At 38.6% G+C, this 12,483-nt stretch overlaps 1 protein-coding gene across 1 annotated transcript; it reads left to right on the top strand.

The window, feature by feature from the left end:
• Positions 1 to 1,653: 1,653 nt before the first annotated feature.
• Positions 1,654 to 4,220, top strand: cebp1 (CCAAT/enhancer binding protein (C/EBP) 1). The gene is made up of 3 exons (XM_012853376.3): positions 1,654 to 2,045; positions 3,309 to 3,605; positions 3,722 to 4,220. The coding sequence occupies exons 1-3, from the start codon at positions 2,043 to 2,045 to the stop codon at positions 4,025 to 4,027; spliced, it is 606 nt and encodes a 201-aa protein (XP_012708830.2). The 5' UTR covers positions 1,654 to 2,042; the 3' UTR covers positions 4,028 to 4,220.
• The last annotated feature ends 8,263 nt before the right edge of the window (positions 4,221 to 12,483 follow it).

Genomic DNA, 12,483 nt, shown 5'->3' with positions numbered 1-12,483 from the left:
ATCCATAATGTCCCCTGTTTACAGCCAGGCTGAGTGCCCATATTTTACTAGGACTGGCTGTGCTTGATGCGTGGTCTGTCAGTTCTATAGGTTTAGTTCTATAGGTCAGATTGTATACTAGAGCAAGTATGTGCAGCTACTTTACTGACGAACATTTAATTTGCATTTCTCCATCTTGGCAAGTTAAGCAGCAGCTTTATTGATTCGTTAAATGCTGCAGTGAGTTTCTGCCTGCGGCTTCCTCTGAAGGTCAGTTTGAGTTAAATTAGTGCAATATTCACTGGTAAGGCGCTCACACCGAACTTGTTCCTCAACGTAGGAACTTGTGCATGCACTGAGTGGGACGGTCTGCAAACACGTCATCACCCTTTCAGGAGAACTAAAGGACTCAGGAAGTCAGGAAACTAGTTTACACTCTGCGATATTTCTTATTGTCCAAATATTACTCTTGCAGTAAAATTAGCGGGAGGCCAAGCTGAGAGTGAACCCTTAAAAACCGGATCTTGCTCTATTTTATTTCATTTAATTTTATAATGGTCATGTGATGTAAGGTCTACCAGAGGTAGTGAGTTAGAACATGCAGTCCATGGAGGTTCGACTATCAGATTAAAAGTGCCTTTTGAAAACAACAAACATTCAGAAGGTATCAAACATTAAGCTCATGTTTGTGTTTTAAATAAAGTTGTTATTATTGCCCTGATGGAATTTCCTTATCTTAAATGTCATATTTCCATAAGCCGTAAGTCTAAGGTCATCATAATTAACAGAAAAAAAAGGCTTGAGAACATCAGTGTGTAACTAATCTATATAACTTCTTTCTCTCACTGAAGCTAATGGGTTTTCAATAATATTCAAATGTACTGGACACGAAAATCTACCAAATGTCTAAAAATGTTTGCCAATAAAACAGCAGCTTCATATGAACCCATCCACACAGAACAGCATGGTGTTGTGTTTCTCTTCTTACATGACCTCATCTCTAGTTGTGGTCTAAATGGTCACTGAACCACTCCAGAACTGTGGCTGGTGTGCTGTAAAGGATTTTTATTTGAAAGAAACTTTTTTTTACTGGGGTTTGATCTACCCTACTCTTATCCACGGTTATCAAATATCAGTTCTGTAACATTAGCAGACGTGCCCTTCAAAATGATCTCATATTTTTAAAGCATGTGCTGCTGTTTCCTCGGTCAAAGCTCTGCGATTGGCAAACTATGCTTTTTCTAACCTGTTCACATACCATACCATACCATACCAGCTTTATTTATAAAGCACTTTAAAACAACCACAGTTGATACAAAGTGCTGTACAATCCAAAAACACAACAAAATAAAAATAATTATAATTAAAAGTAGTTTAAAAACAAAGACATACACTTTAAACTAGATCTCGCTGGTGTTGAAAGCCAAGTTAAATAGATGGGTTTTAAGACGAGCTTTAAAAGTGGACAGAGAAGGGGCCTCTCTGACCTGCAAAGACACAAACTCCTTCAAAAATCTTTTTTGCATGCTAAAATTGATTTTTGGGGTTATATTGGATTACAAAATAGAGCTATGCACATACCATAGAGTCTTTATGTGTAAGTTGTTAATCATAAAGGAGCTCATATCTGAAGTCAGACACCCTGGGGGCGACTTACCAAGTTAGTTTCAGTGTCTCCATTGTCATGGTTAATTGGGGCTGATCAGATAAAGACATCCTGGATGTGTTGCCCAACAGTTCAGGCCTCTGGGATAACTGCTGAACTTGATAACCACCTGTCCTTCAGGGATGTTAATGAGGCAGAATGGTAATTGTGGGGTCCTGCTTGCGGTTTGGGGTTTAGGGATGACTCAGTGTTAAGTTTTTGGGATGACACAGGAAGCTGTGGATGGAAGTCGATGCGTCTTCCTAAAAAGGATAAATGTGCAACAGTTAGTGTCTGTGTGTGAGAGAGAGGAAGTGCTGATGTGATCATCAGAGGGGTACCTGCCGCTCAGTGTCCTGTCTTAAAGTCATTACCACTCACACAGCCTGAGGAGAGCCGCGGAGCTTTGCGGAGAGTCATGGTGAGTCCCAACCTAACTTCTTTAAAGAGTCACAGGATCGAGGTGGAATTTCAGGGATTAGACAAACGGGAGCGAGTGGACGCAAATGAATCCAAACTTTAAAAGCGCTCAGGGTCTTTTGGTGGAATCGTCATTAGAGTTGATGGTGAATTCAACAAAACTCACTCAGAAAGTTGCTGTTTGAATGTGACATCTATGGATTTCTGTTACGAGGCTCATTTGATGCTGAGAAAAAAAATTACTTAACTTTTGTTGATCACTTTTGTTCTTTTGCGCCACAATGTCAAAGTAGTGGAAAAACGGGTAAATGTTTTGCATATTAAATATATTGAGCATTGAATTTCAAATTTGATTACTAGTGAAAAGCACTTTTATATTTGAAAAAAATACAATCTTTTTAATGAGATTTTATGTGAAGAAGAATTAAAGGTGCTCCCAGATGAGCTTTAAGAGATCACTTACGGTTCCCTTTTATGTTGTTTATCAGATATTAATTTAAAGTGCAACCCAACACGCAAAAGTTCATATCTCAATGGTAACTTTATTAATACCTTAATAAACACATTTATATGAACTAAATCCATTCCCCATGTGGCCAGTTTTATTGCTTTATTGTTTTTTCTCTTTTTTTAAAAAGTTAGAATTTCCAGATGTTTTTTCCCCCCTGCAAAAGAAATATGATGTAAAAGTGTATCAACACGGACAAAAAAAAAAAAAAAAAAAAGCCTAAATAATTTTTCGTTTCTGGTTTCTTCCGCACGGCGAAGACGCATTTCTATCACTGCTTTTTTTGTGCACATGAAAGCAGTACATTTATTTCTGAGCTGATTAACTGCATTTTCACCCATCGATTGTATTTTTACAGCTTACTTAAAAATCGTTGCATTTGTGGCTTGATAGTTAGAGTCGGGGAAAAAAATGTAACGGTCAAGGAAATAAACCCGTCACTCAGACACACAAATAACCCGAACGACTGAAGGTCATACACACACAGGTTACTGTTACATCAACATAGCCTGTGTACGTTAATATATATATATATATATATATATATATATATATATATATATATATATATATATATATATATATATATATATATATATATATATATATATATATATATATATATATATATATATAAAAAAGAAATAAAGAAATGATAAATATGTCTGAAACATGTCTGTGTCTCCACTGTTTTAATTTAATTTAATTTAAAAAACAAAAGCATGGACCTAATCCTATTGGAACGGCCTCTTGCAGATGTCAGATTCCAGAGTGTCCTCTGTCATCCAGGAGTGGGTGAGCTCCTATCCAGGCCAGCCTCACAGCCAAAGCCTGAATCCCGTCTCCTCCAACCCAGCTGCCCCCTCCGGTCAGATGTCTCAGATGGACATGATCATTTACAACCAGTCTCAGGGGATCATAAGGGGCGGCGCTGATGACAGAGTGGCCGAACAGATGATGGGACTGCCGTACCTGTCCTACAACACATCTTGTCTCAACAATTCTAACTCGGGGAGCGCAAACCACCACCAGAGCCACGCCAGCACCCAGCAGGTGAGTCTAGTGATGCACTAGTAGAGGAAAAAAAAAAAAAAAAACGTTTACTATAGACGTTCCTGCTGTCATCTTGTTTCCGTTCTCCTCAAACCCGTTCATGCCTCTCCATCCAGGATTTCTCCCCGTTCCTGCTGCCCACCGTGCGGGCCCCGGTGACCAAGAGAAGCATCAGCAAGGATAGTGCCGAGTACCGCATGAGGCGCGAGAGGAACAACATCGCAGTGAGGAAGAGCCGGGACAAGGCCCGCCGGAGGATCCTGCTGACCCAGCAGAGGGCCCTGCAGCTGCAGGAGGAAAACCAGAAGCTGCAGATGAAGATAGGACAGCTCACCCAGGAGCTGGACACTCTGAAACACATCCTGTCACAGCGGCACCTGCAGGGAGCCGAGGAGGGAGCGGCGCACGAGTCCAGCATCTGAGCGGCTCAGGACGAACTCTGCAGTGGGCCTCGCATGCGTCCGAGTTACTGTTAGGATAGGCATGAGCATCGGAGGACTAAAAAAGTCTCATTTACACTAACGTTGGTGATTTGGGAAGTGGAAAGATTGACTTTAGCATAGGTTTAAAATGTGTGCTTCTCGAAGTTGCATAACGCAAAAAAAAAAACAAAAAGCAGAACTAACTCAAAAGTGTCCTGGCAACCACAGAGAGCTTCTGTCCACCACCCTTTTCATTTTAATGCATCTTAAACAGTACAGCCGGCTCGGGTTCTCTTGAAATTCTGTCCATATCTGTCAGGTTTTCTATCTGTGTTCGACGAATGAAGAAAAAACAAACTGCTTTAATGTGCTGTAACATGTCTCGCAGACAAACGAGAACAAAAGCTTTAATTACTGGAAACCATATACTTTATCGACTAAATTAAATACCCATAGATTGGATCATCCTTGGATAACTAAAGAAGAGGTTAGTGTTTTACGGAGAGGCTTTTTGAAAACAGACTTTAGTTCTTTTGTAAGTGGTCCAAAACTGATAAGAAGTTACGCTTAACACTTAAGTGTTGATGCCTTAATGCCCCTTATGACTGATTGGTTTAGTTTGCAAACTTTATCAGCGTTCTCTCACTAGCTAATAGTCAGCTAGGACTGTTGACTGAAATAAAGGTTTCATTGAAACAAATGATCAAATAGAAGTTTTTTACATTTGCAAGCAGGTAGGCCTGCCCTCCGATCTCACCTCAATGAACTTTAACAGCTGAAATTACGTTGTTTTTTTTTTCTTTTGTTAACCAGCTTACTTCAACTCAAGGTTAATAATTGTAAAATGGGTAAACACAGACTACAAGAGAATCTTTTAGCTCTAACAAATCATGGAATTGCAGTTTACATTGTATTTTGGTTGTTTTTGTTTTGCTTTTATATATGTATTTTTTTTCTTTACCTTTGTGTGTACCTGTATGCTTCATTTGCCTTTCACTTTGCTGCTGGTACACCTGAACCTCCTCGCTGTGGGACGATGAAGAGTATTTCTATACTCTTCTAAAAGCTTTACCTTAGCTTTAGCTCTCGATGAATGTAAAGGTTTGTTGACTTTTGTTGGAGTTTTTTTTTTTTTTTGCTTGTTGAACATGTGAACATTCCTGCCCCTAAGAGTTATTTAAATCTAATTTAAAAAGTAAACGGATAAATTATTGCCCAAATTGAAACTAATTATAGCATTTTGTGTCAGTTTGTCGATTGAAATGACAATTCCTGAGCTTTCACTTACCTGCAAGTGGCAATTAAGCATATTATTTGAAATAAAGGTAAACACAGACAACTTGAATTTTTAGCTTTTTTGAAAATTGCGTTTAAGAGGTAACTTGATAAGTCTGGTAATAAAAAATATGAATTTTAATTTTGTTCATATGAATGAATTGTTTTAGTATTGTTTTAGTATTTTATTGCTTCCATCTTATAACTGGGTGGACTGGAGACTTTTTGTTAGCCCAGTGGGTTTTTTTTTCTGTTTTTTTTCCTCTTCCATAAGTGTTATTGTTTTATTTTTCTTGGAGATTACTGATCTGTGTTTTAACTATGCAAATAAAATAAAATAAAATAATTTTGTAGTTTTCTTCCCACGTAGCTAACTAGCTAACCAAGGCTACTGATTTTAGGTTTGTTGAGTTAAAAGCTTCTTGAACGAGTGAATATTCACTAATTCACTAATATGAATCTTTCTGTAAGTTGAATTTAAGAATTTATTTGACAAACGATGGTATGTTAGTGCCCAGTGGAGAACATTTATCCTGTAAATAACAATTTTACTAGATTGTGCTTGCTAGTGTGTTTAAGAAGTATACTGATAAGCCAGGATAAATCATGGCCAAGCTGTAACAAATTGTACCCAAATAATTTAAATTATCAACTGAAATGGCAATTTAATCTGCTTTTGCCAACAAGTTAATGGGAAACTAACCATGGCTAAACTGATGGTCAACAAGGCTGATGATTAAAATATAGTTTTGTTTTTAGAGCAATATGAGATATCCCAGTCATAAACAACTCTATGTCCTATATTTAACAAGGAAACTGATAAATTACAGCCCATTCACAGAGACATGCCGTCCTGTGCTGTATACGTTATAGTTTGTATTGTTCGTACTCAAAATTAAACACACTGCTTTTGTTTAATTGCTTACACTTTTGCATTTAATTTGAAGTTATTACCAACCGTGTAAACATCTTACCTGGAAAATATCTAACAGCATACTGTCTCTTTTAGACACATGTTCGCTAAGGAGAATTGCTAACCTTTAAATTTACAAGTTTCTCACAGTGACTATTCAAAACTCATGGTTCAAGTTCAGTAAACGAAGACTGCCTTTTTTTGTTGAAAACCTAGCAGTGTTATGTTGATTAAATAAAATAAAGAAGATGCAAAACAGATGGGAAAAAAAATCTCCAATGAAGATATGTTATGTATTTCTTCTGATACATAACAAATATGTTTGGTAAGTGTTTTAAAGGGTTAAAATCAGGCGTGGAGAAGTCCAGCTGTTCAGAACCAGGACTGCATTGAAGACAGCAACTTTAATTGACAAATGCTTATAGAATGTATATTTAGGAAGTAACTGTGTGGATGCAAACAAGAAGACGATACATTATCAGAGCCGTCGAAAAGTTGTCCACGCTTTTTCCCAGGCTGATTTGTTATACGATTTCTACTTTATAACCATTGCCTAATCATTTTTACCTGCCATTTGTTGTCTTTGTCAGCCTGATTGTGAAGTGTTGTTGCCCAAGAGTTACACAACAACCTGTGGTTTGTAGTGGAGGCAATGAAATCAGAAAATCTAAGAGCCTCCGACCAAACATATTTGATTTGTGATTTTATAGTGATGGGTTCTTATTTGAAATAATTATTTCAGAATATTCTTGTGAAGTCTGGTTTACAATTTTCTAGTAGTTCTTTGTAAATGATAGTAATTCTCATATGGGGAGAACTTTTTCTCTCTATATGAGGTTTTTGTGTTGTTTTCTTGAGACACATGGAGGTATGGTTAGTTGACACTTATTTAATGGAGAGCTTTAGGATTTATAGCCTAAACAACGGCAGAAACATAGGATAGAATCAACAACTTTGTGTTGTCGCTGTCCACAGCATCTTTCATCAAGGTACACGGTGCACACCAGCCACGCTATTTCCCGTAACTCTTCTACCCACAGAAACGGACGTCATGCCGTGGACCGTTGTGCCCCAGCGGTTTCCCTTTGTGGGATGGGCGAGATTTCGACACAGTGGAGGACAGAGATGAGGAGCACAGAGATAATATCAGTGTTTCGGGCTGCCAGGGTCTTCCTGTGGCTATGATGGTAATGAAGGGACACAGAGATAGGAGACCGAGCGGAGGGGGTCTGGGGCGTCAACCCAGATATTTGACTTATTATCTATTTATTGTAATCTCTTCGATTTCTGATTAAAGTATAGTAATTTCAAGTTCAGTTTTAATAGTAAGTAGAGGGCTCTGAAAAAGAAGTAGGCCCCTTACAGATTTCTTCAGTTTGTTGCATATGTATGTCACACTTAAAGGTCTCAGATCATCAAACTCATTTTAAAAGCGGACAAAGATAACCAGAGCAAATGTTAAAGTCACTTAGCAAACAATGATGCAATTTGTTTACGAAAAAAAACAGTCAAAACCAGCCCTGTGTGTAAATCAAGAATTAACTGTAATTAGCCACATTTACTAGAACATTTAAAGAGTTACATTTCATAAGCAACAGCTGCTAGGTCTATTAGACAATCAGAAAATCACTTTAATGGAACCTGTCTCACAACATGAAGTAGGCTGAAAAAACAGCATACCCTGATCAAAATAAATGCAGCAACAAATAATAATAAAAAAAAACAGTCACTTGCATCAACATCTATTAGTCTGGCCGTTTCCAAGGTTTTGGGACTCCAGAGAAACATGATGAGAGTCATTACAACAAACATGGAAAAGTGGAGAACCTCTTCCTAGAGTGAGCATTTAGGCCTCAAATATGAGAAAGAGACTGGGCTAAAACAGCATCTATGGGAGAGTTTTAAGGCCGTAAATACCACTGAACACAAAGACAAAAAGAACACAAAGACCCATCTCATATTTCCAAATAAGTAGAAAAAAACCCCCAAAAAAACCCCATCTTGAATAGTCAAGAATTTTGTAAAGATATACTGTGGATGAAAGGTGTTATAACAGAAACTTTTGTGCTAACACAGGTTGTCATCGTTTCATGTGAAAACGTGTTTCATTGTCTAAAACATTTAACTGACAAGGAAAACAAAAAACAGAAACAAACGAACAAAAAAAAAAACAGAACAGGTCTGTAAAGGGGGCTTTTTCACGGGTTTGCAAATATGAAATGCATCGGTTTCGTGTGATTGCCTGTTGCTGCATGGGACCACAGTCTAGCTGTGTTACTTTTTGTATCAATTTCCAGTGAAAGCTTTTGACAACAGGTCTGCCCTGAGAGGAGAAGGGTAACATGGATGACAGCTCACATTTTCACGCATGTTAAAGTTGAAGAGAGATTTTAATTTGCAATTTAAAAAAAAACATGAAGTAGCAAACAAAAACAAAACGATAAAAATTAGCATGGACATTATCCATCTATTTCATTTTTATGCCCAAGTAGGCTTTTGGACAGTTCCTTTCAATGCTCAGGATTACAGAGCATCAAAGCTAAAAGAACGCCACCGGCACACAGATAGTAAGAAATGCTCTGACACTTCCTGCATGCGCCGCCAGAGAACAAACTAAAACGTGGACCATTTCCAGAGATTTTACAACGACTAAATGAAATACAAACACTTGCTTGTGAAAATTTACAAAGCAGAGTGAAAGTGCAACAAAGAACCCTTTTTTTTTCTTTCTCTCTCTCTTTTTCACTCTGACAAAGTCCTCAGGCAAATAAAAACTTCTGTGTGACCGTGTCTGTCGAAATGTCCCGCAGCGTCATGTGGGGCAATCTGTGGTCCCAGGACTGCAACATCTCCACAGAGTGAAGAAAGCCTGTATTTCACCTAATCCCTACCAAGTTACCCAACTGCAGCACACCATGTGGACCCCACCACAACCCCACCGACGGAGCTGCACTCCTAGATCTAAAATACATAAAAAAAAATAAAACAGGTCTGTTTTAATTTGATTGTAGAAGGAAACGAGAAGCAGGTTTACAAGTAACGTACTGGCCTGTGTGGTGGCTCTAGATTCAAATAGTAAAAAAAAAAAGACAGCTAACTATATTATGCATGCATTATCTTAGATTGTAAAAAGGGAAAAGTGCCCTAAAGCAAATGCAACCATGTCATACACTTAATGTGAAATACGAAGCTCGAATGAGGAACGTGCATTCGTTGTGCATGCTTCCACTGCTATGAATATTTAATTTTCTTAGAACTTCCTTCGCAGCAGCAGCAGAAGCAGCAGCATCCTGCTCTGATGGTCATGTGGTGCGTGTCCACTGGTGGAACAACCAGCTGAAGGAGTCTTATAGGGAGACTGAAGAGCAGGTGCCACGTTTAGGGCCAAAGCGGAGGTGACGCACCGCAGGAATGGCGGAGACACTAGTTGTTATCGGACCTGGGGATCAGGCACAAGCTAAAAGAAAGGACCTCCATTCCCTCCACACACCCTGACAGGGGTCAAAGTATGGAGGAGGCGTGGTGCGTTTTGACGTCTCGTTTTGTTGGGCCTTTATGGCGCCACCCCGCGGCGAACAAGAGAAACGGCAAAGATCACAGACAGAAAGGACGTCTCACTCTGACACAAGAACGACATTCTGCTGCTTTTCGCCATGAAACAAATGAACACGTTCTCATTGAGTCGACATGCTTAGGGAGCAGGGGCGGATTTATGAAATTTGGGGCCCTATAGGTAAAGAAAGGGATGGGGCCCTCTGAATTGTAAAGACAACACATAAAACAGACCCATTATACAGATACAGAAATTTTAATAGAATAGATTTATATTATTTTTTATCCTTTTGTCCCTCTCTTATCCCTTTTCTTGTTGTTTTCCTCTATGTTCCCTTTTGTCCTTTTTTCTAGAAGACAAGCCATGATCTACTTATCTGTTCTCCATTTTTTTATTTGAATGAAATAATAGCTGGAAGTAAATCTGCGCCCTACTCCATTTCTTAGAAAGATCCTGTCCTTCACCCGGAGCGGTCCTCTCAGTACTATTGAGCAGCGTGGACGATCAGACAGCTGATTGGCCAGAGCTGGGTCATGTTTAGGAAGTAAACTGTGCTGACTGCTTACCAGAAGACTGGATGATGCTGGACTCTCTCAGTCTGGTGGAACAACATCATTCTCAAAGTCTGGCTGGATCTGCCTGGGGGCCCTAGGCAACTGCCTAGTTTCGCCTAATGGTAAATGCGCCCCTGTTAGGGAGTGCTAAGTTTTGTCACAACTGTTTCAATCTGACACAAGTTTGCAACGTTTTTTTTTGTTTTTTTTAAAGTGGCGCATTTGATAACTCTGGAAACCCAAATGTTCCAAAGTAGTACACTGTACCATTAGAAAGCCATTATGGGGTTTTCTGTTCTCCTCCATTTACTGACATAGGCTTAGAAAAAGGTGGAATAACGACACAAGAAGACCTTTATCATCGATGAACTTAAGTTACTGAAACTTTGGATATTAAGTCAACATGTGAAGCTGTTTGAAGATATTTAATTTTTTTGCTTTTGTCCTCACAGAAACGAGATACTACAATCCAGGAGTCTTTATCTGTGGTCACAGTCCTTTGCATAAATGTTTTTAGGCCTTGAACCTTTTATTTTGACTTATGTGACAGATAAACCCAAACCACTGCACAATTTTGTAGCGAAATAAAAACATTGTAAAAGTGTAGCATGCATTAGTATTTAGCCCCTCTGAGTGAATAATGTGAAGGAACACCTTTTGCTGCGATCGCAGCCGCAGGTCTCTCTGGTAGGTCTCTGCCCTATTCAAACACCTGTAAACGTTCATTTTTGTCCATTAGTTTTGGCAAAATGACGTGTCCAGTGAGGGCAAGGTAAACAGGGAATCCAAACACACGAAAAACTGGTCAGAAACAGCGATGAACGCTAAACGCTGGACAGCAACTCACACTAAGGGTTGACGACTATCTGGCGGTTCCTGGCCGTGAGAGGCGGCTCTTTGTAGAAAGGATAACTGGTGGAGGTAATCAGGAGAGAGCCCGCAGAATCTGCTCACTAATTAACAGAGTGACTGGTCAGGTCTGGCCTTCATGGGAGAGTGACAAAACGAAAGTGAATGCTGAAAGCAAGCCATAAGAAGTCTGGTTTGAAGTTTTCACGAGCCATATAAGGAATAGGCTACAGCAATAACGCTCTGGTCAATACTAAACTTTTCGGGCTGTATTAAACACGAGGAACATGTGGAAGAAGACTAACATTAACAATAAAACATACAGATAGAATACGATGGCTTAGATCAAAGGATGGTTTTATATTACGGTGGTTCATTGAAAATCGAGACCTAAATTAGGACTAAATCGCAAATCTGTGGCAAGACTTGTTAGTTGCTGTTCACTGTTCTCCAGCCAATCTGATCTGAGTTTGAGCTATTTTGCTGATTTGTCCTCTTCTTTCTCTTCTCTAGATGTGCAACGCTGCTACATTGATTCATACCCCTAAATAATTTGAGCTGTTTATTTGTTTATTTATTATTAGGATCCCCATTAGCTGTGCTTTACACCCAGCTACTCTTCCTGGGGTTCACATAATTAAAAATACAGTATACAATGTAAATTCATGAACATGTTTGACAGATGACAAATATCATATACATATCAATAAAACTGAACATTCATAGAAAAGGGGCGAGTTACAATTTTAAAATTGTACATTTTATGAATAAGTTACAATAAATTGGAATGTGAAACAATTTCATTTATAGATAAGTTGCTCCTAAAAACTCCTTAAGTTACATTTTGAAAGCAGACTTATGTACAATTTTTATGAGAATTAATGGCAATGAGTTCCATTCTTTCATTGCTCTGTAAGTAAAGGTGCATTTGAGAAAATTTGTTTTTGCCCTAGTAATTACAAATCGCCCTTCAGCTGCATGTCTCGTGGCATAACCATGACAGTCCAAATTATTATTAAGTTGAACAAACAGAAACAGTGGACTCTTGAGTTTTAAGATTTTCCACGTAGTAGCTGTAGTTGCAGATCAAGGTGGTTCTACAAAGTATTGAATATTCAACGGGGCTGATTACAAATGCCTGCACACCACCTAATTCAGATTTTTATTTGTGAAAAGTTGAAAACTGTACAATAATTTCATAGTCACATCCACAGTTTAACATCCAAGTAATTATTGTATGATGATTGTGAGGTGACAAAATGCCTAAATGGTAAACATACGGGAAGGCTTTTACAAGGAACTGGATAGAGTT

This window comes from Fundulus heteroclitus, chromosome 21, assembly GCF_011125445.2.
Source record: "Fundulus heteroclitus isolate FHET01 chromosome 21, MU-UCD_Fhet_4.1, whole genome shotgun sequence".
Lineage (NCBI taxonomy): Eukaryota > Metazoa > Chordata > Actinopteri > Cyprinodontiformes > Fundulidae > Fundulus > Fundulus heteroclitus.
This window is presented reverse-complemented; position numbering and strand designations above follow the sequence as displayed.

Excerpts from the sequence above, each read along its gene's own strand:
- cebp1 (XM_012853376.3), top strand. Across the intron at positions 3,606-3,721 it reads GCCACGCCAGCACCCAGCAG|GATTTCTCCCCGTTCCTGCT; the intron begins GTGAGTCTAGTG and ends CTCTCCATCCAG.